Genomic DNA, 25,652 nt, shown 5'->3' with positions numbered 1-25,652 from the left:
GTGCTAGAGAGTAAACTCAAGCCCTGCACATTCGAGGCAAGTGCTCCAGCTGAGCCACCTCCTCAGTTCAGATGTTATACTTCTACAATCATGGAGTTAGTTTGGAATATAGATGTATTTCATAGAAAGGGGAAACAGGAGCTTTGTAATTTTCTTTTCTTTCAAAGGGAATTACCTTCAGAATTACGGGGAATTTTTGATAAAGAGGAGGTGGATGTTAAAGTTGAAGATAAGAAAAATGAAGTATGTATGTCTACAAAGCCTGTGTTCCAGCCCTTCTCAGGACAGGGCCACAGACTAGGAAGGTAAGCATGGTTATTGTCTGTGCTTTCCATGACAAACACTCTCTCATTATTCTGACCATATATAACTTGACATTTCTCCTGCTAGGAAGGATTTTTTTTCCTAGTTCTGGCGGTTAAACCTAGGGCCCATACACATGTGAAGGAAAGAACTTATTACTGAAATACATCTTTGGTTTGTGGAAGTTATGTTGAAGTTACATCTGGATTTTCCTCCTAGCCCCAAACTCCCAGAAATAATACTCAGACTCAAAATATATTTACAGATACCTTGGCCATAAAGCTAGGCTCTTCTCTGACTAGCTCATAACTTAAGATTACCCACTTATTCTGATCTACACTCTGCCCTGTGGCTGGTTACCTTTGCTCACCTACCAGTTGTCTGTCTCGTCAGTTCTTCTCAGACAAATCTCCCATCTGGCACTATCCCATAATCTTTTCTGCCTCTGAGTGTTCCACTTCCTCTTTCCTGTGTAAGCCACAGGCCATCAGATTTATTATTGACAGGTGCCACATCCATACAGACACAAATTCTTTCTACACCAATTCCCAAGTGAGTTTTTTTTTTTTTTTTTAAAGGTTGATTTTGGGTTTGGTTTGGTTTGGTTTGGTGTGGTTTATTTGTTTTAGGCAGGGTCTTTATATATGACTTTGCACTTTTGATCCTCCGCCTCCTAAGTCTTTGGATTAAGATGTTTGCCACTAGGCAGATTTCTGAGTTCGAGGCCAGCCTGGTCTACAAAGTGAGTTCCAGGACAGCCAGGGCTACACAGAGAAACCCTGTCTCGAAAAACCAAAAAAAAAAAACAAAAAAAAAAAAAAAAAAAAAAAAGATGTTTGCTACTTACTCAGTTTTATGGGGTTTAAAGATTGAAATAAAGATTTGTCTATGCTTAAGCAAGCACTCAGCCCAACTAAGCTACAGATCATGTGTGTCCCTTCTATTAATTTTTATTTATTTATTTTTTATTATTGGGTATTTATTTCATTTACATTTCCAATGCTATCCCAAAAGTCCCCCACACTCTCCCACACCCACTCCCCCACCCACGCACTCCCACTTCTTGGTCCTGGCGTTCCCCTGTACTGAGGCATATAAAGTCTGCGTGACCAATGGGCCTCTCTTTCCACTGATGGCCGACTAGGCCATCTTCTGATACATATCTATTAATTTTTATGAGGATTCCTGAGGCCTATTTTTCTTAGTTAATATAAGACAGAACAAATCTTGGGCATTTGGTAGGGGCATCAGATCAAAAGTTCCTACTAGGGACAAAATTAATTAAATCATTTTTTTCCTCCTCAGTCCATACAACTAAAGCACCTCTCTAACTTTCTAAGAGTAAAGCTCCACATTTTCCGTTGGAAAATCTAACTTACGATTTCCACTGCCCACACACTTGGTGCTATGATCACTGTCTGAATTTTCAAATATTAAACATAAGAATACACCTGGTAAAGCATTACTGTCAAAGATATGTGACAGTGCCCATGACAGAACCTACAGAGATCGGATATTAGGCCACTTTGTGTTTTATAAATTGTCATATTTCAGTCATCAGTAGTGGGAAGATATATACATTTTAAGCTTTACATATAGAATGTTCTAGGTGTACCTTTCAAAATACTTTGTTTGCTTTCTTTTTCTTGACAACTCAAAGCTAACCTCTACAGAAAATACCTAACTTCTTCCTGTGTCCCAGCTAATGCTAATCTAGTGTCACTCTGTAGGCTGACAGACAGATTGGGTGTGCATTGTTTCCTTTTATTCACAGAGAATTATGTGTTGTGATCATAACTAACATTTGTTATTTACAACTGAGGGAGTAGTTGTGACTTATAAAACTGTTCCTAACATGAGCATGTTGCACAGTTTTTACAATAATGAGAAAATATGTATCTAACTTTGTTGTTTGGATTTTCTTAGTGCTACACCAAGAATCGTTTCTAAAGCAAAGAGTGTTGAAGTTGACAATACAAGTCCTGTGTCTGCTGTTTCACTGAACAACTTGGAGCCCATTACCAGGATCCAGATCTGGTTAGCCAATGGGGAAAGAACTGTCCAAAGATTTAATGTTTCTCATAGGTCAGTCCTTTGTTTCTGTACTTGTCTAATTTGTTTTCCAATTTTAAATTTCACTTTTTAAGTTTAGACAAAGTTGATTTTTGAGAACCAAGGAAGACTTTGGGGTGGGGGGAGGTTTTTTCTTTTTTGTTTTGAGACAGGGTTTCTCTGTATAGCCCTGGCTGTCCTGGAACTCACTTTGTAGACCAGGCTGGCCTCCAACTCAGAAACCCGCCTGCCTCTGCCTCACAAGTGCTGGGATCAAAGCCAAAGAAGACTGCTGGGCGTGGTGGCACATGCCTTTAATCCCATCACTCAGGAGGCAGAGGCAGGTGGATTTCTGAGTTGGAGGCCAGCCTGGTCTACAAAGTGAGTTCCAGGGCTACACAGAGAAACCCTGTCTCGAAAAACCAAAAAAAAAAAAAAAAAAAAAAAAAAAAGCCAAAGAAGACTTTGAATAAATAACTCTCTAAATGTAGTGTGTCAATGCAACATAACTTAGACTCAAGTATTTTTAGTTTTTCTTTTAGATGTTGATTCTATATTATAGCTTCTGTTTTGTATCTATTTCTTCCTCTCTGACTCTTTTTTTTTTTAATTTGTTTATTATATTACACACATTGTAGCTGTCTTCAGAGACACCAGAAGACGGTGTCAGATCTCATTACAGATGGTTATAAGCCACCATGTGGTTGCTGGGATTTGAACTCAGGACCTCTGGAAGAGCAGTCAGTGCTCTTAGCTGCTGAGCCATCTCTCCAGCTTCCTCTCTGACTGTTTATTGCTGGGTACCTCACATGCATTAGCATATATGCCCTCCAGTGAGGTAAGCTGATCGTGCCACCAGATACAAGAACTTACCAGGTTGAACGAGCCTAAACCCCCATGAAACTCAGAATTGGGTACAGTAGACATGGGGCCAGCTCCCTACCAAAACCTGCTCTGGAACAGGTAAACACCACACCCCACTGAGAGAGAGGACCAATCAGTCACCAAGGGAAAACACCTAAAGTCCTTCTCCATAGAGCATCACTACCACCTCAAATTGCGCCAATGGGAAGCATCTACCCCAGGATGCCAATCTACTTATTAATGTTTATAAAGTCCTATCCACATGGAATAAAGTGCACAAGTTATTTCACCGAGAATCAAGTGAGAATGGCTATTTTACTGAGCTGTAACAAATGGGGAAGTTTTTCCTCCTAAAACATTCATCTCTAGAACAGAGACCTGCCTGGCAGGCTAGGCTCACAGCCCTTCCATCCCTGCCACTGCTCGCAGCTGCCTGCCAGTGGCCGGCATTGTGCTGCCACAGTAGCAGACAAGACCTGGGTCCCCAGCTACATGCTGTGTGTAGGCTTCCCGCTGAGAACTGTAATACTTGGGCTGTTTCTGTCCAGACCAAAGATCCATGGAACCCTTGGTTCTGCAGAGGACTACACCATACCAGTGATGTACAGCTCCAGCCCAGGTCTTTTTGTCTACGAAGGTCTACCATATATAAATAGTTGTTTATCTATTTTATTTTTATTAGCAGTAGTCCACGTTTAAGTTTTTATGCAGATGTGTTAGTCTTCTGTTGCATAACATAGTCACAAAATCCCAAAATCATGACTCTGAGCTGTACAAGGTTATAGAACAAGGTAGCTTGTGAAGTTGCAGGCTTCTAATGCCATGGCTTGAGAGGCAGAGACAAGGCTTTCTATGAGGCAGGCCAGTTTGGTCAACATAGTGAGATCTAGGCCAGCCAAGGCTGAACAGTTGAGACCCTGTCTCAATAAAGAAAAAAGTCTCAGTGTGTTCAAATCTTAGCATACTTGGTGTGTTTACATTACTTCCTTGTGGAAGTACTTAACATGATTTGATAAATGCTTGCAAAATTAAGTCTGAAAGGACTCTGTTTCAATAAACACAAAGCAGAAATTCCAAATGTTAAGAAAATATTCTTGATGGCTTGGGGTGTAGCTTGGTGGTAGAACTTACCTAACGTGCACAAGGTCCTGGGTTTGATCCTCATCGCTGCAAAAGGAAAGGAAAGGGGGAAAGAAGAAGAAGAAAGGAAAATACTATGGCATAATTTCATTTTAGAATATTTGTAGGACCAGCAAGATGGCAGCACCGAGGTAAAAACCACTGTGTGGTTGCTGGGATTTGAACTCAGGACCTTCAGAAGAGCAAGCAGTGCTTTTAGCCGCTGAGCCGTCTCTCCAGCCCCCACATTCAAACTTTTGACACTCAGTATTGCAGTGATTACGGGCTGAGTTGGTAGAATGCACACATACACGTGCATCAAAATTTTAAAACCTAGAACTTGGACTCTTGAGTAGTAGGAGTTCCTGGCCAGCATATATGATCTTCTGGGTTCATTCACAAAGGATAGTGAACTTGGCGCACAGATGGTAAGTACCTGCCCTTCACAGTGTGTGAAGCCCTGGGTTTGATCCCCAGCACCACATAAACTGGGTATGGTGCCACATAGCTGTAAACTCAGCACTGGCCTGTAATGCCAGCACTCCTAAAACAACAACAACAAATAACTAGTTGTATCATAAAAACAACTTTCTCTAGTCTCTATTATTTTTTTCTTTTTTCTTTTGGTTTTTCGAGACAGGGTTTCTCTGTGTAGCCCTGGCTGTCCTGGAACTCAGTCTGTAGATCAGGCTGGCCTCGAACTCAGAAATCCGCCTGCCTCTGCCTCCCGAGTGCTGGGATTAAAGGCGTTCGCCATTCTAGTCTCTATTTTAACAAATCAAAATAACTATTCAAGTTGATGCCACCTTAAATTAGTTTGGATTTTTATAAATTAATAGTTTGTGCTATTTTGCAGGGTGAGCCACATCAAAGACTTCATTGAAAAATACCAAGGACCTCAGAGAAGCCCTCCCTTTGCCCTGGCAACAGCCCTTCCTTTCCTCAGGTTTCTGGATGAAACGCTCACATTGGAAGAAGCAGATTTGAAGAATGCTGTAATCATTCAGAGACTCCAAAAAACTGCCGAGCCTTTTCGAAAACTTTGATAGTTTTTATTTTTGAGAGACTGAGAAAAATGATGGTTGCAAGTAGACATGCAGAGTGGGAGACAGAAGTCAATGTGACAAAACTTTCGGTTTGAGGGCTTCTTAACCCCTTATGAGGGGGTTCAGTCGTCACAAGCTAGGAGAGTGACATGGCTCTAAGCCAGGGTCAGTGCGTTTTCCTCAACAGGCTATTCAGATATTAGTTAGCCAATATGACATATTAAATAGCTGTGTCATTAATCTTAATGTGGTCTAAATTAGCAGAGTATTCAATTAGCTAAATCAACATCAGCATTCAAATATTATTTCCAAACAGCAGATATTTATATAAATGTTAGCTATCTCAGTTTTTAAATAGCAATACATTAAAATATTATCCATGCCATATTAAAAGCATCAATGTAGTTATTATATTGCCTGTGCTTCATCCTCAGAGCTTTTCAGTTTCTACTCTGTGATGGCAAAAGATACTCAAATACTCATTTGGCAACAGTATCCAAGAATGTAGACTTCTAGGAATAAAATTGTGTAGCTTAGTATAATATCAATACGAATCTATATACACAGTTTTCTATGCCTTCTACATGTAGTTTTATGGACTGGGAATGTAGTTCAGTGGTAGGGATTATTTGCCATGAGACTAGTTTAAATCCATCCCAGCACTACAAAAAAAATCCTTTCAATTTGTAATGTAAAAGCACACACAAAAAAATTCTTCAAAGCTGGGTGGTGGTGGTGGCAAAGCAGGCCTTTAATTTAATCCTAGCACTTTGGAGGCAGAGGCAGGAGGATCTCTGAGTTCAAGGACAGCCTGTCCTACAGAGCTAACTAACTTCCAGGGTTACACAAGGAAACCCTGTCTAGAAAAGAAAACCCTAGAAAATTATAGTTTTCAAATCTTTACTCATTTAAAAATAACTTTGAAACTGCCCACAGGTGCATGCCCTAGCTCTAGCTCACACCAAGCTGAGAGGAGAGGAGCCCAGGAGTTTGGTCAGCATAAGAGACATAGCAAAACCCTGTCTCTTGATAGTAACAACCTTCCCACCCAGAGAGATAGATGGCTCAGCTGTTAAGAACACTGGCTGTGCCTTTAATCCCAGCATTTGGGAGGCAGAGGCAGGTGGATTTGTGAGTTCGAGGCCAGTCTACAGAGTGAGTTCCAGGACAGCCAAGGCTACACAGAGAAACCCTGTCTCGAAAAACAAAACAAAACAAAAAAAAAAGGAACACTGGCTGCCCTGGCTGTAGATCTAGATTCAATTACCAGCACACACATGGCAGTGCACAGCCATATGAAACTACTGCTTCAAGATATCCAACTCCCTCTTCTGGCCTCTGTGGTCACTGCACTCAAGTTATACGTAGACATACACGCAGACAAAATATCATACATATTAAACTAATAATTTTCAACGAATGGAAAGATTTATGGAGAAAGGTGGCATTGTATTTCCTTTTCTCCAAAAATGTAATGTCTAACAATGAAGATAAAGATTCTCACCTGGCTGGGTGTGGTGACGCACGCCTTTAATCCCAGCAGAGGCAGGCAGATTTCTGAGTTTGAGGCCAGCCTGGTCTACAGAGTGAGTTCCCGGACAGCCAGGGCTATACAGAGAAACTCTGTCTCAAAACAAAAACAAAAAGATTCTTACCTGTTTCACATTCACTGTGATGCAGTGTCACATAGCTTATAGTCTCTAGAATACAACACTCCATTTGTGGGAATGAAAAAGAAACATTTAACTATATGATTAGGAAAGACAGTTTGACAAGGGGTCATTTGGGAGTCCTGGCCAAACATGGGAATTCACACTGATCTTAAGCACTTGAGAGGCTGAGGCAGGAGGATTACTGTGAGGTCAGGGCCAGCTTGGGCTACAGAATGAGAGTCTGTTAAGTCAAAACAACAAAGTCTATTCCTGCCCCTGTCACAAGCATTGTGCGTCACTGTCTGAGATGGGTGACAGCTGCACTTGGAACCTTGAGTGACTTGTAGGTATTTGGTGTAAATGCAGGAATTCTACACTCGCCCGAGTCCACCCCATATGCTTCACCAAGGACAGAGAATGGCTCCACTCAAGTAGTTTCCACAGTTGAGCTTTATCCTCTTGCCCAGTTTCCTCAGGCTATGCCTTGCCTCCCATCCACACATGAGGCAGGGCTGGAAAGTGTGAATGAGGTTTTCAGTAAGACTCAGGAATAACAAGAGGGAGCCTGTGTGCGTGCATAACTAGATGTCCTTTCTTTCAGCCCTTCCTTCTGCACTCCTGTTTTAAAGATGCTTTCTTCCCTGGCTCCCAGGCTTCCATGCCAGACTTCTGTATTTTGGGTGGGCTTTGTGTAATAGAGAATGAAAGAGAGCATTTTTATTTTGCCCTTTACCTATGAAATCAGCATGTATATAATAGAAAAATTAAATATTTGTCGATAACATTTACACAGCACTATCAGAGCCCCCTTTTAGCAATATAAACAATTCATTAACAAAAAAGGGGATAGTAAAATGAATGGTTTTATTTTTCAGATATAGGCAAAAACTTTTGATTGTTAATATGTTCAGGAATCTGTATGGAAATGTTTCATATAGGCCTATCCTGAAACCTCTCCATTTACATAGTTATAATTGACAAATGGTTCTCCATATTTTTATGAGGAACCTCTTACAAGAATGTTTCTTGTGTATCTACAAATAAGGCCTCCAGTCTCTAATTACCCAGAAGGTACAGTGGGGGTCCTTGTGTGTCCATGTAGAGTACATACCAGGGAGATGTTCCACTAGGAAGAACAGTCATCAGCAATAAGTTGCATTTTTTTAAAACTGTGAAAATGTTAATGTAAATAATGTTTGCAAAGATTTCCTTAAAGATAATCATCTGATAAATCTTTTTACTTGAAAATTCAAAAGTTATAAAGTTGCTAACTTATAGACTCCTTATTGCAGGTTGATTTTGAAAGAATAAATTGCCAAGGGAAGCAAAATTTAAAGTAAGTGAACATCTCAGGAGTAGAATACAGTTGACCCAAGTCATTGCTCCAGAATTGTCATAGTCCATTGTCTTGTCTTGCAGATGAGACAGACATTGAAATACACATCTGATTGCACACGTCATATTTGCTAGTTAGATCACTATCACAGCTAAAGTAGCCGTACTCCATCACGACTCACTCAGCACACCTCATGGTGTTTCCGTTCATTGACAATGTAGTAGTATGCATTTATTTTAGTGCCTTAATATATTTTTGATGTATTTTGCTAATGGTAAAATGAACTGTCTCTTGAAGATAAAATGCTGCTCACTGAGAGGATCTGTTTAGTGATTCACACTTGTTATACGATGGTTGCTGTGAATGCTCTCGTCGTTTTGTATTTGGCCGAGTTCTACAGTTTGAGAATCAATGATTGTCTATTAGATGCCTTTTCCTTAAGCAGTGTTGTTTTCATTTCCTACTCAGAAATGTGAAGAAGTGATATTTAGTGGCTGTCCAATGGTTGTTATTTATTCTTTGACCTAGCATGGAGGCTTGTTTACAGTGTTCACTCCCTTGTACGTTTCTACCCCTTCAGTAAAGAGATGCTCATCACACTGGATCCTCAGTCAGACGTGGCTTACTTATTACACTTATAGCTGGCTCTTTGCCATTTGTTTTAAATTGTTTTGGCACAGACAATCCATACTCATTATAGAAAATTATATCATACAGATATCCTAAAGATAATCTCAGTATGAATTGACTTGGGATCTAGATAGCTCTACTGCCAGGCACACAAAAAAAGTAGAATCAGTGGTTTGTTTTTTTTTTTTTTTTTTAATGTACTCAGCTATATTATCCCACCATGATAGAGTTTGGAAATTTGCATCTCCTTGAAAAGAAGCTCCATCTGGCTGGGTAGTAGCGGTGTGTGCCTTTGATCCGGAGCTTGGAGGTAATGGTTCTCTGTAGTTGAAGGGCAGCCTGTTCTACAGATGGAGCTCCAGGACAGCCAGGGCTACACTGAGAAGCCCTGCCTCTAAGAAAGGCACCACTGCTAAACCCAATATGATCGATCATGTCCTTATTATGTGCTTATGGTTCATCTGTATGTTTTTAAAATGAGATTTTTTTTGTTCTTTGTATATCCCAATACAAGTGCTTTATACTTTGTTCTACACTTGGGAGGACATGTTTATCTTGTCATATGTTGTAATTACTTGCAGCACAGAGTTTTTCACTTCACTGCAGTGCAGCTGTGCTATTTCCTAAGGAACAGTTGTCTTTTTTTTTTTTTTTTTTTTTTTCGAGACAGGGTTTCTCTGTGTAGCCCTGGCTGTCCTGGCACTTACTTTGTAGACCAGGCTGACCTCGAACTCAGAAATCCGCCTGCCTCTGCCTCCCGAGTGCTGGGATTAAAGGCGTGTGCCACCACGCCCGGCTAGGAACAGTTGTCTTAACTAATATGTACATTAACCTCTTGTTGCCAGACTTATGGTCACAACCTGTCCCCCCAGCAAACCGGGTTTGAGTCATCTACCCTCCACACACCAATTCAAAGAGTCAAATGACTAGTGAAAGGCAAGAAGGGAGATGTATTCGGTGTGGGCACTGGTGGGGTTCAGGGGTCTCCACTTACACCATACAAAGTGATCTCAGTTAAGCAAGATTAGTTTACTGAACACACACCTTACTGCTGGACGTCCAGGACCGCCGACAGGACTGCGAGAGCCTAATTGCGGTACTAATCTGCTCTCAGAGTAGACTTTTTATAGGAAAAACCAGGGTCAAAGGTTTAAAGGGCAGGGAGGGGAGCAGTTGGCTCACTAGGCAAAGTGTTATCAACTAACCTTTGGGCTGATTGGTCCTGGGTAAGGTAGGGGGGTTACTGGATGGGTGGTGAGCAGGAGAATTGCAGAGCTTTGATATAGCAGCATGAGAATTATAACTTTTGGCTTATTAGTAGCAGCCACAAAAACAACATACGTACATGCAGTGCTCACATATGTATGTATGAGCTATAGGGAGGTGCAGGAAGGGCTGCCCGTGGTCAGCTCTGACTCAAGATATTTTAGAAATAACAGTTAATATTGAACTTTGATTTGATGGCCATGTAATGCTTTGTGGAATTTCTTCTTTTCTTTCTTTACTTTTTTTTTTTTTTTTTTTTTTTGAATTTCTTAAGATTAGCAAACCTCTAGCCAGGCATGGTGGCACATGCCTTTAATCCCAGCACTCGGGAGGCGGAGGCAGGAGGATTTCTGAGTTCGAGGCCAGCCTGGTCTACAAAGTGAGTTCCAGGACAGCCAGGGCTATACAGAAAACCCTGTCTCGAAAAACCAAAAAAAAAAAAAAAAAAAAAAAAAAAAAAAAAAAAATTAGCAAACCTCATACAGAACATTCAAAATATACAGAACAAAACACAAAACAGGGTATGTGGTCAGCATGGCCTTGAGCCAAGTCACTTCTCTGTGTTGGTGATTGGCAGGTATGAAACAAAATGGCTAAAGCTATTCAGGAGGGGGGGGTGTGAGCAGACCATACCAAGCACTCTGAGGAGAGGAATCCAAAGATCCAGTGGCCTCCCAAGTCAATCTCCAAGAGAATGTAACTTGGCAGCCCAGCAAAGTTGACACATTGGAAATCTTTCTCTTAAGAAGTTGGCTGGCGGCCGGGCGTGGTGGCGCACGCCTTTAATCCCAGCACTCGGGAGGCAGAGGCAGGTGGATTTCTGAGTTCGAGGCCAGCCTGGTCTACAAAGTGAGGGCCAGGACAGCCAGGGCTACACAGAGAAACCCTGTCTCGAAAAACCAAAAAAAAAAAAAAAAAAAAAGAAGTTGGCTGGCCCTAGCCGGGCGTGGTGGACCACGCCTTTAATCTGAGCACTCAGAAGGCAGAGGCAGGGGGATTTCTGAGTTCGAGGCCAGCCTGGTCTATAGAGTGAGTTCCAGGACAGCCAAGGCTATTCAGAGAAACCCTGTCTTGAAAAGAAAAAAAAAAGTTGGCTGCCTAGCCCCTTTTATCCTAGGAGGAATATTTTGGGTTTGGGGTTTTTTTCCCCTTTGGGGGTAGGGGTCGACCAATTTCTGGGACCCATTGTTTCAGTAGTCTGATAATACAAGGAAGGATAGTCACACTATTTTCTTGTTAGGTGTTTATACAGTGTGGTCCTTTGAAAGTAGGACATACTTTTGAAAGTATGTCCTGGGTGAGATATCACACCCACCACACTTCATTCACCCACCAGGACTTGGTGGCACAGCTGTAGTTGCAATTTCCCTATAGGAAAGCCTGGGAAATGTGTAGTTCAGGCTGAGAGTCCACTCAGCCACTTAATCTGGACAAGTGATATGTATTGCTTGCTTAATTTAAAGAATAGGTTTATTTGCTGGCTTTCACCCAAGGCGGGGTTAGCTGAGGGTTTCTGTCTACAACATGTCTGCCAAGAAACAAACAAAATCGTCCCTGAGGACTTGACCGCTTTTTCCCAGGTGTATGGTGATTGGAGTTCCTCCTTGGAGAGGAGAACCCGAAGCTTCGAGGTCCCGGGTATCCCCACACTGCCGCCTCAGGTGGCACGCGGCTACTAGAGCTCCCGGGAGGGCGGGCTGCCTGCACACTGGGACCACGCCCACTTGGCCAGATCCACCCTCCCGACAGTGACCGCGCTGCGGCGGCAGTCTGAGCTTCACAGCCACAGGATGTCGGTGCCCCATGGACCCACCCCCGCTCCTGTCGCAGAGCCTCACACCCAGGAGCCAGGCTCGGTGAGCGCCAGGGTGGGAAGAGGGAAGCCGGGCTTCTCAGCGCTCCCAAGAGCAGGGAAGAACCTACCACAGCACTTTGTCCAGTTGTTGGGTAGTGTGTGGTTTGGCGCCACTGGGACACCCCAGAGAAAATAGGAAGGCATCCCAAGTCCTGGTGTGAAGTAACACAGCTTTATTCAAGAAGGACCAGATCTCCAGTGTCCTGACTGCAGCTCCTCCTGGAGGCCTCTTAGCCCTGCGAAGGGAGCTGCTTCCTTTCCCCAAACTCCCGGTAGCTCTGGTGGACTTAGCCTCCCTCCGAAATTATGGTGCTCCCCAGGTACCAAGTTCTCCTTAGAGGATTCTCCGGATGCCCAGGCAGGAGCTTGAGAGATTCGGTAGAGGGGAGATGAGAACCCAAGGTCCTTAGACCCTCTGCGTTCTTTTCGTGGCAAAAAGTGGCCCTCAGTTGGGAGACCCCGTGCCTAGGTGCGCCTGTAGTCTCAGTACCTGACTGGGGAGGCTAAGGCAGGAAGATTTCTTGATGTTCTGGGAAATATAATCAGAGCTATCGCCTTAACAATTAGGAAAAGTGGATGAGTAAGAGACACGGCCCGGTGGCTGCAGATCTCAGATGGTAAGACTCTTGTACTGGGGGAGGGGTGAGACCTCACCTCTCCCAGAATTTAGAGAACTGAGGTGATATGTGATATTAATGGAAAAAGGGAAAGAAACCTAAGACTGCCATCAAGTGTTTGACTACCTTAATAATGCTATGAGGTACATGTCTTCATTTTGCTTATCAAGCAACAAGTTCTGCAGGTCACACAGCCAGTTTGTTCGTTTGTAAAGTGTAGATTCCATGGACTCTACGGGGCTGATGGGGTAAGGAGACCCAGCATCACTCAGTGTGTGAGTCTGTCTCATGCCAGTTTCAGCTGGAGTTTGTTGTAATGGCCTTTCTATTATCTCAAACCTCCACAGGCCCATTTAGGGTAAACAAGAGACTCATTAAAGGATGGGAATCCGCTCACACTGGATTCTGCCTGTAAAGTTTTTCTGGCAGTTGCAATGATGTCCACACAAATGTCAGAAGAAGAATACATCCAGCCTTGACTGTGGTTTTCTCCTAGGGTAGGAAATGTGTGAAGTTTGTGATATGCCTTATCTAGGAAGACCTTCCCTTCCACACAGCCTGCCTGTGGTGGTGTCTACAAGATACTGATGGATGAAGTCCACACTCCCTCCCACCCCACTCTGTCCCCAAAGGATGAAAAAAAAATGATTCCTAGCCTTAGTTGAAGATAGAGTACTTTACAGTATCCTCATAGCCATTTACTGCTTAGAAACACATTGAGTGCCTACTGTCCGCTTAGGAACTAGAGGCCCCACAGTGAGTGAGAGGCCTTACTTACATAGAGGTGGGGAGGGGTAGGAAGTAAGCGAGAGTATACCAGACAGCTGGGCAACCTGGGTTGTCAGGAATGCCTCTAAACTCATACCCGAATGGTGAGCAGTCAGCTCTTAAAGACACAGACATACTTTCCAGAGAAAAAAAAGCAAAGGTCTCAAGGGGTTTGAACAATAAGAAACTCCCACCAAAAAAAAAGCTATTTAAAGGGAGAGACAGAGTGGGCGCAGAGTGGACTCCTGTAGACTGTCTTGAGGACTTGGGCATTCACTAGACAATAAAGGCAAGTTGTGGGTTTTAAGCAGAGAACAGCCATGGTCCTGTTTATAGTCAAAGAAGAGTGGGATGGCTGCAAAGAAGCCACTTAGGGGCTCACCTCATAGCTGTGGCAGGGGACTGCAAAAGAGGAGCCAAGGTGACCAAGGTTTGTGGCCTGAGCTACAGCAAACAGTGCTATTTAATGCAATGTGGCAAATGGGGTTCAGAGCTGGTTTTTATACCAGGATAGTAGCAAGCTGTGTAGACCACGTGGGGCTGTTTGTTGACTCCACTGGATGGCTGAGGGACTGTGAAATTCCACATTCCAGACTCTCACACTAGTTGGTGATACTGCTGTGTTGATAATCAGCCTTTCCAGAAGAAAGAGGGAGAGCTCTTATTTGTAAGGTTTGCTGGTGTCTGCAACATACACACCCCCATCATAGCTGATGCCAGGGGCTCAACAGGTAGCTTGCAAAAGTCATAAACACTGGAGAACTGAGTGGGTAGAGGTACCTGCCACCATGCCTGATGACCTACCTGAGTTTGATACCTAGAGTCCCCATGGTGGAAGGAGAGATCATGCTGTGGCCTCCACATGTGTGCTGTGGTACATACACATCTCCTCATACACAAAATAAATGTAATATGCAAACCCAAACATCAAACGAGCGATTCTTAGAGCCACTGTCATTCAGTCATCACAACATCCTTGTGAAGCTGGCAGGTAACTGCAGGTGACAGAAGAGGAAAACAAATCCTAGAAGTGTAAATAGGTTTATTCAAGATTACACTGGGACCCACAGCTCATTCTGATCACTGGCTCAGTACAGAAGGCGACTGTAGCAGGAAGCATGGGGACTGGATGTGAGGAAGAACTTCCCCCTGGAATGACCTAGAGGTCAGGGTTTATAATTCTGGGTTTGTTTGTTTGTTTCGTTGGTTGGTTGGTTTTTTTTTTTTTTTTTGTTTTTTTGAGACAGGGTTTCTCTGTGTAGCCCTGGCTGTCCTGGAACTCACTCTGTAGAAGACCAGGCTGGCCTCGAACTCAGAAATCCGCCTGCCTCTGCCTCCCGAGAGCTGGGATTAAAGGCGTGCGCCACCACGCCAGGCCATTAATTCTGTTTTTTAATTCTCACTTCCCCATAAGATGACTTGGGGACAAAATGAGGCTAAGATTGCTACGTCCTTAAGCTATCAAGGAATCACAGGATTTTTATGGAAGTCATGGGGATGTGGAGAGCTGTTTTGGGCTTGTATGGATAGCCGTTAGTTCCTGTGTCTCCCCTAGGACAAGAGAGATGGTCGCCTCTCAGTCTGTACAAAGGTGTGCTATGGCATTGGTGGGGTCCCCAACCAGGTGGCCTCCAGCGCCTCAGCCTTCTACCTGCAACTCTTTCTACTGGATGTGGCCCAGGTGAGTGTGGGTGGTGGCCCATGGCCTCTGACTTTCTGCCTCCTCTCCCCCCCACTTGTCCCCATGCTGCCACTTCAGTTTTGGTAGACAGCCCTTTGACCCAAGTTTAGTAACAACATAAAATGCTGTGGAGGGCAGTCTCTTCAAAGATACCTCATTACATCCTGCTTGTACGAGGAAAATGAGAAAAGAGTCAAATATAGTGACATACACGTGTAATGCTTACATTCCTGTAGAAAGACAGAGGCAGGAGGATCAGGAGTTCAAACCCAACCTCAGCTACATAGCTAGTTTGAGGCCAGTTTTAGCTACCTACATAAGACCCTGTCTCAAAACAGAACAAGATGGGGATCTGAATGTAGTTCAACATGTAGAGTGCTTGCCTAGTGTGCATGAAATGGGCACAGTGGCATAAGCCTATAATCCCAATAGTAAAGACAGGGTTATAAATTCAAAGTCATCCTTGTCTACATAGTGAGCTTGAAACACGAAACCCTATCTCAGCGTTTTCAACCTCTGTAATGCTATGACCTTTTAATACAGTTCCTCATGCTGTGGTGACCCCAACCTACAATTACTTCATTGCTGGTTCATGACTAATTTTGCTACTGTTGTGAATTGTATTTTGATATGCAGGATATGTGGGGGTCATGACCCACAGGTTGAGAACCATTGTTCTATCGCAAACCAACAGGTACTGGCATAGAATGCCTGTGCACGTGTCAGCATTACCCCTCTCCTCAGTGCTTCTGATGTCCCTCAGAGGAGGAGCCCTTCCCACCACGGCTCTAGCCCCAGATGAGTTCCCAGATCTTCACCCTGGCAGGCAAGCAGGCCTGGCTGTGTTGTCAGGCTTCGTGGACCCTTGGTTATATCCATCCTCTTGATGGTTTCAGATCCCCGCTGCCCAGGTGTCACTTGCCTTGTTTGGAGGGAAGGTGTCTGGGGCAGTTGCAGACCCTGTGGCTGGCTTCTTCATCAACAAGAGCAGAAGGACGGGGTCTGGACGGCTAATGCCTTGGTGAGTGGTCCCTTGGTGCTGAGACTCCTCCTGCCCGCTGGCTCTGGGTCACTGTCACAGCCTGTTTCCTAGCTGTCACTCGTGGATGGTTGGAAGGCAAGCCTGTACAGTGTAGACGAGCCAGGTCAGAGCATAAGTCATTCAGTAGCTCAGAGACAAGCTTAGACATTGTCTGTCTGTCCCTCATCCCAGGTCTGTCTGTGGCTCAGCACGGTGAGACTGGGCTGGTAGGTCCTAGAGGGGAGGTTCTCAACCTTCCTTTTTTTGTTTTTTTGAGTTTTTTTCTTGGTTTTTCCAGACAGGGTTTCTCTGTGTAGCCCTGGCTGTCCTGGAACTCACTTTGTAGACCAGGCTGGCCTCGAACTCAGAAATCCACCTGCCTCTGCCTCCCGAGTGATGGGATTAAAGGCATGCGCCACCACGCCCAACCTAAATTGGCCCTTGAATACAGTTCATGTTGTGGTGACTCCAACCATAAACTCATTTTGTTTTCTTCGTAATTGTAACTTTGTTACTGTTATGAATCCTAGTGTAAATACCCTAAGCAGGATATCAGGTGTGTGAAGGGTTGTGACCATAAGCTGAGAACTGCCGTCCTAGAGGAAGAGCAACTTGCGAAGTCAAGCTCAGGGTCTGATATATGCTAGACAAAAGCTCTGACTGAGGGATCCCCCAGTTCTCTACCAAGGGCCCTGGCCAGAGGCCCAACAGTGAATACCCCTCCATCATCTGTTACTTCTCTCCCGTCTCCATGGCTTCCTAAAAGCCTCAGCTCCACAGCCTGTAAAGGGGCAGCAAGGGTGAGGTTGTCCCTCCTGGGTCCTTGATCCCCATGCTGTAGACACAGTATTTCAGCTGTGCTTCTACAGGGCGCTGGGCTGCATGCCCTTAATCGCACTGGCCTACTTCTTCCTGTGGTTCCTGCCCCCATTCACCAGCCTTCGTGGGCTCTGGTATACCAGCTTCTACTGCCTCTTCCAGGCCCTGGCTACGGTAAGTATGTGACCTGTCCTAGACCGGTTCTGGCGCGCCTTGCTGCCAGATTAGATTACCATTTAGAGTAAGGGTGTCGTGGGGCTGGACTCTGCTCTGACCTGCCCAGTACTTGGAAGCCTGTCATTACATCTGCTGATCCTGCTCAGGGCCCTTGCTTCTGAGCCCTTAGCCCTAAGTTTCAGGTGATTTGGCCCTTTAGGAACTTGGATGGGACAGGGTAGCTGCTGGCTTTTGCATAGCCAGGTGGGAGGGGAGGGGAGCAGTCCTTGAGTGACAGTTTAGGTGGGAGAAGCCGTCCTAACCTCCGAGGGGACATCCCAGTTCTTCCAGGTGCCCTACACTGCGCTCACGATGATCCTCACCCCCTGCCCCAGGGAGCGAGACTCTGCCACCGCATACCGTGAGTGTGGTTCTGTGTTCAGGCTGGGAGAGGCTGTCCTTCAGGCCTAGCAGCTTGCCTCGTCACTTTGTACATGCTTTGTGTGCAGGGATGACCATGGAGATGGCAGGGACACTGATGGGAGCCACTGTCCACGGGCTCATTGTGTCCAGTGCCCACGGGTCCCAGAGGTGTGAGGATACTGTGCATCCCAGGAGTACTGCTGTTTCCCCAGATGTAGTAAGTGTCTGAGGTGTCCAGGACCCCTCTCCCCTCTGAGGTCAGCTGCTTCCTACAGGCATGCTCTTCAGTGAGAGGGGATGCTGACTGTACACTCACCCTTTTCCTATTTCTCTAGCTGAACTGAGGAGCCCCAAGACCGAGCAGGCTTATCTGGAAGGAAGGGAAAAGGAAGGGAGGGAGAAAGGAAGGGAGAGAGAATGACTAATTGGCTCATTGGTGGAGCACGTGACCAGTGTGCATGAGGTACTAAATAGGTTCAGTCACTAGGCATGGCCACAACCAACCAAATAATAACAGCAAAACCACATCCAGGCATGATGGTGCACACCCGTGATCCTGGCACCTGGGAGCCTGAGGCAGAAGGGACATGTGTCCAAGGATATCTTTGGTCAGTTAGTTAGTTCAAGGACAGCCTGAGCCATAGGAAACCTGTCTCAAAAGACAGGAAACATTCAGCGCGTGTGATTTTGTGATAACCAAAAGACCACCAGTAGACAAGAACAACAACAGAAAACGCAGGGGCCAGGCCACAGCTCAGTTGGGAGACTTGTCTAGCCAACTGAGTTATCCAGAGAGTAACAAGGAAGCCCTTCAGCACCTCATAAGCCAGGGGTGATGGCTCACAGCTGGAAACCCAGCACCCAAGGCGAGGCCAGGGCAGCTGCTTGTAGCTGAGCTGGGAAAGCCACTCTGCACCGCCACTGCCTCCTCCCGGACGCCCCCTCATGCTCCTCGGCTATCACCTCCATGCATCTTTTTATGTGCATTTTTATTTTCTTTGTATTTCATGCATCACACTATTGTTAACTGCCCGTGGATCTGCCCATCCCTCCCTCCCTCCCCACTGCCCAGCCCTTATTGTGGATGAGGGGCGACTTCTTCACTGTAACCTCAGGGTCTAGCATACAGAAGTTAGCAGCTATGCCTTGTTTGCTGAGTGAGATGGGGCAGTAAGCATGCTGACCCCTGGTCGCACACTGACCCCTGGGTGCGTGGATGTTTCCTTCTATATGGGAGCAAAGAGTCAGCAGTAAAGCGAGTCTGTAATGAGCCCTTAGACCTACCAGAGTAAACCAAAGGAGACAAAGCCAGCATCTGTGGACTTTTGGAATGAGCTTTCTGTTGGCACTGAAAGGTACCCATGCTTTCCTCCCTGGGCTGGAAACATCCCCAGTGCAGTTCTGTCCTGTCCTGCAGGCTCGCCTCTATTGTATTGCAGCTGCCGTGGTTGCCTTGACTTATCCTGTGTGTGGAAGTCTGCTGTGCCTAGGAGTGAAGGAGCAGCCAGGTACGGGGGTGCAGTGAGGGCTTAAGAGGCAGGAGCTGGGAGCAGGACTCCTCCTGGGGTGTGTGTGTATTTTGGACTCTGCCAATCCAGGTCCCGCTTTCCTGTTTTACAGATACTTCTGCCCCAGCCTCAGGCCAAGGCCTGAACTTCTTCACGGGCCTGGCCATCACTTCCCGGCACCCACCCTACCTGAGCCTGGTGGTCTCTTTCTTGTTCATTTCAGCTGCTGTCCAGGTACTGCCGGCCAAGTGACCTTTGACTTGCACTGTCTGTGCTTATTGTAAACAGGTATACGGTCTTGTGTGAACCAGACTAGCCCTGAACTTGATGTGTAGCTGATTCTGGTCATCATGTCCTGACTCTCCTGCCTCCATGACAATGGTGGGATTACAAGCTTACATCATAGTGCCTTCTTTTGTAGGCTGAGGCTTCTGGGAAGTTGGCAGTGTCTGGGATGGTATCCTCTTAGTACCTGAAGTCTAGTAAAGTCCACTTGATCTTAGCTATGTGAATGGAGACAGTGCACTAGAAATGGCTCATCTCTACTTTGGGGGGAATCCTTTGAGTTCAAGGACTCAAAGGAGAGGACCTACTGGAGACTCTCTTACACATGACTTCCGAATTCCTGCCATTCGCTGCATATGACAGTTTCCTGTGCATCTCCTCAGGTGGAACAAAGTTACCTAGTCCTGTTCTGTACACACGCCTCTAAGCTCCAAGATCATGTTCAGAACTTGGTGCTCATCATTCTGGTAAGGGGACCAAGGAGGTGGGGAGGCTGGAGCCCTTGGGAGCCTGACCTGAGAACCTCGATGGCTAAAGTTTTAATAGTCACATTTTGTTTTAATCTCATTCCAGCCGAGGGAGGAGTTGGGGGCCAGGCTCAAAGTTAATAGCTACTGGTTGAAAGCAGACAGTTTGAGGTTAAGTGTCCTACCTAAAAGCCAGGGCTTTGAGATCTGGGAGAAGGTGTGGCCTTCAGGACCCTGGTGGAATGATGCTGTCTGCTCACAGGTCTCAGCTGTGCTGAGCACCCCACTGTGGGAGTGGGTTCTCCAGCGATTTGGGAAGAAGACATCTGCATTCGGCATCTGTGTGAGTGAAGCAAAAAGCAAGGCCTGAGGGTGGCTGAGGAGGTAACCATGGAGTCTGAGCCTAACAGGGCTCCCTTGTATCTGCTGGGCCGAGCATGGGACCAGTTGCAGGGCTGAGCTTCCTAAGGGGAAAGCAAGCCCGGAAGCAGTGAGGGGTCAGCTCACAGGTCTGTCTCCCCAGGTGATGGTGCCCTTTTCTATCTTGTTGGCTGCTGTTCCCTCTGCACCTGTGGCCTATGCTGTGGCCTTTGTCTCTGGCGTGAGCATTGCTGTGTCCCTGCTGCTACCCTGGTAGGCTGGATGATGGGACGGGGATTGGGGAGCCTCGTATTCCTCCATAAGGGAGTCTCTCTCCTGCTGTCCTATTCCATGTGCGGGAGCCACCAGTTACTTCCTTTTGGGCTTTCCTAAGAAGGAGCCAACATCAAAACTGAAGGGAGCACAGACATACTGCTGGCTGGTTGTGGGCCTGTTCTGGGCAGAGAGGACGCCAACTTAATCTCTGCCCTCCTGAGGACTTGCAGGCTGGCTGCTGCTTTTCAAAGGGAAGAGGGATGATTCCATGCCCCTGCCCCTAGGTCCATGCTGCCAGATGTGGTGGATGACTTTCAGCTGCAGCATCGGCGTGGCCCAGGCGTGGAGACTATCTTCTACTCATCCTACGTCTTCTTCACCAAGCTGTCAGGCGCAGGCGCTTTGGGCATCTCTACCCTCAGTTTGGAGTCAGTCCTAGGGCGGGGGTATAGCAAAAGCACAAAAGACCAGGGGGGTGGGAAGAGAAGGTCAGAGCCTCTGCCCTAGAGCCACCCATGAGTCTGGAGTGAATGCTCGGCTCCACGGGGTGTGGGGGCCTCCATCATCAGGACTAACGGGTTCCCAACTCCTCCCTGCTAACCTGGCTGGAAGTGAGTTTTCAGGAGAGGGTGGGGTGACATGTCTGCACCCAAAAGGTAATGCTCAGCAAAGCTGACGAGATGAGAGAGCTGCTGCTGGTGTTTCTCCAGGTTTGCAGGGTATGAGGCAGGAGCCTGCCAGCAAGCAGAAGTGGTGGTCACTCTCAAGGTCCTCATCGGTGCTGTGCCCACCTGTATGATCCTTATTGGCCTGTGCATCCTCCTGGTTGGCCCCACTCCCAAGATGCCACGTCAGGACACTTCCTCCCAGCTAAGCCTTCGGAGGTGGGCAGTGTTTGCACATGGGTACACATGGGCAGAGTTACCAACCTATGACACACACACACACACTGCTCAACAGCTAACAGCAGCCTGCAGGTCCTGCCGCACTGGCCGGCTAAGTCTCCTGATTTCAGACCACTCTTTGTTCTTAGATTTCTTTCTATTTCTATTTTAATTGAGCTACCCCATGAATGGGAGACGTGAGGGACCTCCCTTGTACCCCATCTATGTATGAAACCTAGACCACCTCACACCTGGTGTGTTGTCACCCTCTACCCTGCACTTCTGTCAAGTTCCACATCCCGGGACATCAGTTTTTGCACGGCTGTACTTGCTGACCCACGGGCACATCAGCCAGGGGCGGGAAGCCGGGTCCTCAGCTCATCCTCTCCCTAGGCTTCTCTTTCTGATCTCCATCTCAGAGTGGAATCACTGTCTGCCCCATTGCCCATGCCTGGGAGCCTCCTTCCCTTCTTCTCATGACTGCTGAGTGGCTGTCTGCGCTTGTTCTTCCTCTACCACACATCCCACTACACGGGGGAGGGGTGTGTGTGCTCATGGCTTTCCCAGGATGGCACAGGAAGCTTGCAGCTGGGGATATATTACATGAATCCTGGTATCCCAGGAGCTCAGCACAGAGCCTCAGGAAGGGTATGCTGTCTCATCAACTCACATCTGGTCCGGGAGATGTTCCTACTTACAGATACACATGTGGGTGTCCATGTCTGCACAGGCCACACAAGGCAGCATTATCAGCAGCCCCTCACTTCATGGCTGATGATGTCATTCTCCAGCAAAAGGGCTCAGAGATGACGCTTTCACTCTAGCAATGCCCAGAGGAGGGGGACTTGCCTGATGGGACTTGGAAAGGACTGGGCTGTGCCTTTAACAGAGCTGTGAGTTATGGCACTCTATGACAGGGCAGAGACCCTCATCTCACCGCTCTCTTCCTCCTTGGCTTTCTCCCCTCAGGAGGACTAGCTACAGCCTTGCCTGAACTTTAAGGAGACCTCTGTGAGCTGGAAAGGAGAAACCTGCATTTTCTGGAACTCTCTTCGTTCAGCCCCTGAGCACATCCTAGCAACTTAGTTCAGGGATTTCCCCTTGTGGTGGTGACTTTAGTGACATCTCCTGAAGGGGATGGTCCAGGATCCAGGAACTCTAGCCCACAGCTCCTTGCCTGTTGGACCTGGATCCTTTCATGCTTGTACCTCAGACTGCTCCACCTTCAAGAAACCTGATTCTAAAAGCATCCTCCTGGGGCTGGTAAGATGGCTCAGTGGTTAAGAGCACCGACTGCTCTTCCGAAGGTCCCGAGTTCAAATCCCAGCAACCACATGGTGGCTCACAGCCATCCGTATCAAAAAACTGATGTCCTCTTCTGGAGTGTCTGAAGACAGCTACAGTGTACTTACATATAATAAATAAATAAATCTTAAAAGCATCCTCCTGGAAGATTTCCAGCATCAGGAAGCCCTGCCTACCCTGGCCCTGTACATTCCTTTTGCTAAATGGCAGAGTTCCAACACAGGAATTCAGACGCAGGCCTGGCTTGCACTCACACTCCAGTGGCCACCCAAACACAGTGCAAATGGTCAGGCTGAGGAAACAGGACATGTTGGAAGCTAAGCAGGTATTTATCCAGCATTTTGCTCTGTTCACACCAGTTGAGGTTACTTCTATCCATAGACAGAGGATGACATGGAACCATCCGAGGCCAGCCACTTTTACAAACAAATTGTGAAATATTCTGAAATTCTATGGTATATATAAAACCATATAGTAGGAATTACAGTTTTCTAGGGTCTCTTTTGTCTTTGGGGAAGAAAGATTCACTGGAGTTTATGTTTTTTTCAAAAACAAGTTTAGCTGGGTATGGTGACGCACACATGCAGTCCCAGCGTTGGGGAGCAGAAGCAGGAAAATCAAGAGTTCGAGGCCAGCCTCCACTACATATCAAGTTTGAGGCCAGCCTGAATAACCTGAGACCCTGTCTTAAAAGGAAATAAAGGGCTGGTGAGATGGCTCAGTGGGTAAGAGCACCCGACTGCTCTTCCGAAGGTCCAGAGTTCAAATCCCAGCAACCACATGGTGGCTCACAACCATCCGTAACAAGATCTGGCGCCCTCTTCTGGAGTGTCTGAAGACAGCTACAGTGTACTTACATATAATAAATAAATAAATCTTTAAAAAAAAAAAAAAAGGAAATAAAAACTAAAGCTTATTTCCTACCAAGTGGGTAAAATGTGACCATGGGTAGCCTACCATCCCATGCTAGAGTCCCCATTAAGCATTAAGCATAGTTCTGGCCCCAGCCACCGATCAGGCACCGTATTGTGTGGATGAAGTAGTAAAGATCAGGGCTGCCCCCAGCCCAAAAGCAAACAGCTTATCTCTTATTGCTCTCCTCACCTCTTGCCACTCCTATTGCCTCCTTCCCTGCCACCCTGGAAGCCCATTAAACTTGGTTTCAGCCTTCAGAATAAAGACAGTGCAGCTCTGCCCCACAGGACAGACTCCAGCACACACAAGAGAGAAGGAAGTTTGTACCCTGTTTCTACTTTTGCCACAAATAACTGCTCGATTTACTTGTTTTTTTCTAAAGATTTATTTCCTTTATGTGTATGTGTTTGTGCCTGAGTGTACATGCATGCAGATGCCGGCAGAGACCAGTAGAGGGCATCAGAGCCCCTGGAGCTATAGTTATGAGGGGCTGTAGGCTGCCCAGTACCGATGCTGGGAACCAAACCCAGGCCCTCTGCAAGAGCAGCAAATGCTCTTAAGACTGCGCTGTCCCACTAGCCTCTTCTTGGTTACTTTGTTGTTGTTTGAGATAAGGTCTCATGTAGCCGAGGTTGGCTTTAAACTCACTATGTGGCTAAGGTTGTCTTTGAACTGATCCTGCTGCCTTTAGCACTCAAGTGCCAGGATTACAAGCATGGATCACATCTGGTAATCTTGCTTTTAAAAAATCTAAGTTTAGTTGTTTAGACAAGAGGTATGTTGCGGGCTGGAGAGATGGCTCAGTAAGAACACTGACTGCTCTTCCGAAGGTCCTGAGTTCAAATCCCAGCAACCACATGGTGGCTCACAACCAGCCCTCTTCTGGTATGCCTGAAGACAGCTACAGTGTACTTATGTACAATAATAAATAAATCTTTAAAAAAAAAAAGAGGTATGTTGCTTAAGCTGGCTCAACTCCTGGGCTCAAGCAAGCCTTCTCTCTCAGCTGACTGAATAGACGGTTGTTTCTGGTTTTAACAAATATCTTGTGTACACCTCAGGATGAATATGTCCGTCAAGTTAATAACGGCTGACAAGGCACCAGCCTATAACGGTTGACACTGAAAGCTGACTTGGAGGGTTTAGACTTGCCTGGCATAGCTGAGGGGAGAAGACCTGCCCACTGGAGGTGATGCCCTTACACAGGCTGGGGGTTAGGCTGAAGAGAACGGAGCGAGCAAGCAGAGCTTGCTTCCTGGTTGTAGATGCACTGTGGCTGGCTGTTTTACGCTCCTGTCGCCATGTTTTCCAAAGCGCGGCTCTCTGAGCTAGGATAAACCCTTCTTTCCTTGTGTGCCTTTTATCAGGGTTCTTTAAAACAACAACAGGACAAGTAGTCAGTACACTGAGGACACCCTAAATGCTACGTAGCTAATGCTGAGCACTACACTTCAAAAGTCCCTTGGCTTGGCTTGCTTACTACCATTGTGACCCCCCATTCTCCCCAACCCCTTTGCTCTGCTACTCTGGCATCCCTTAATCTTCTCTGCCTTCCCAGAGCAGTGTGATCTCACACATCCCCGCCACCTACAAGCTGTGGCGGACTCCACTTCACCCCAGAGCTCTCTGCTGAGCTTCAGCTTCCCAGCCCCAGTGCCTCTGAGCGGTTCTCAGGCAGGCTCAGCATCATGCATCCAAATAGAACCCATCACCTCCCTACGTTGACAAACACTAAACGCTGCTACAGCAGAAGTACTTAGCAGACCAAGAACAAAGCGAAATACTTCTTCCTGAAAGAACTATCTGCCCAAATCCTACAGCAAAACATCATGTTTTCTATGTGTGAGACAGGACTTTACTGTATACTCTAAGTTGGCTTCAAATTCACCAATGTTGGCTTAGCCTATCAAATACTGGGATCACAGGTATGCACCCTGCTTGACAGTTTTTTGGAGGGGGACAAGGGGAGGCGGGCAGGTAGGGACTAAACCATAGGTAAGCTATGAACTACATCCCTAGCCCAACGTTCTTCATAGGAAAAGAA

At 46.3% G+C, this 25,652-nt stretch overlaps 2 protein-coding genes across 4 annotated transcripts in view; both read left to right on the top strand.

Annotated features, from left to right (window-relative positions):
• Ubxn2a (UBX domain protein 2A) overlaps window positions 1-8,971 on the top strand; it is a 30,686-nt gene extending 21,715 nt beyond the window's left edge. The window contains exons 5-8 of one of the 3 annotated variants that reach the window (XR_015045160.1): window positions 168-305; window positions 2,230-2,388; window positions 2,994-3,193; window positions 5,195-8,971. Coding sequence is in view for 2 of the 3 variants with exons in the window: in XM_085830186.1 (XP_085686312.1) it covers window positions 168-305; window positions 2,230-2,388; window positions 5,195-5,384 (487 nt within the window). In the remaining variant the exon portion in view is untranslated. The remainder of the gene's footprint in view (window positions 1-167; window positions 306-2,229; window positions 2,389-2,993; window positions 3,194-5,194) is intronic. The other 2 variants (XM_085830186.1, XM_085830187.1) reach the window with 2 other exon arrangements.
• Window positions 8,972-12,058: 3,087 nt separating this feature from the next.
• Window positions 12,059-24,727, top strand: Mfsd2b (MFSD2 lysolipid transporter B, sphingolipid). The gene is made up of 14 exons (XM_085830390.1): window positions 12,059-12,124; window positions 15,064-15,189; window positions 16,086-16,210; window positions 17,080-17,203; window positions 17,528-17,606; window positions 17,695-17,825; window positions 19,026-19,116; window positions 19,229-19,350; window positions 19,785-19,868; window positions 20,131-20,211; window positions 20,392-20,501; window positions 20,789-20,932; window positions 21,215-21,388; window positions 24,670-24,727. Exons 1-14 carry the CDS (start codon window positions 12,059-12,061, stop codon window positions 24,725-24,727), a joined length of 1,515 nt encoding a protein of 504 aa, XP_085686516.1.
• The last annotated feature ends 925 nt before the right edge of the window (window positions 24,728-25,652 follow it).

This window comes from Mus caroli, unplaced genomic scaffold (genome assembly GCF_978045245.1).
Source record: "Mus caroli unplaced genomic scaffold, Mus_caroli_1 scaffold_14, whole genome shotgun sequence".
In the NCBI taxonomy this organism is placed as follows: Eukaryota; Metazoa; Chordata; class Mammalia; order Rodentia; family Muridae; genus Mus; species Mus caroli.
The sequence above is the reverse complement of the archived record's forward strand: the minus strand, read 5'-3'. Positions and strand labels throughout refer to the sequence as shown.

Bases quoted from the DNA above. Each gene is read 5' to 3' on its own strand.
- Mfsd2b (XM_085830390.1), top strand. From the start codon at position 12,059: ATGTCGGTGCCCCATGGACCCACCCCCGCTCCTGTCGCAGAGCCTCAC. The intron at 17,607-17,694 runs GTGAGTGTGGTT...CTTTGTGTGCAG, and splicing joins AGACTCTGCCACCGCATACC to GGATGACCATGGAGATGGCA. The intron at 19,351-19,784 runs GTACTGCCGGCC...GCATCTCCTCAG, and splicing joins TCATTTCAGCTGCTGTCCAG to GTGGAACAAAGTTACCTAGT.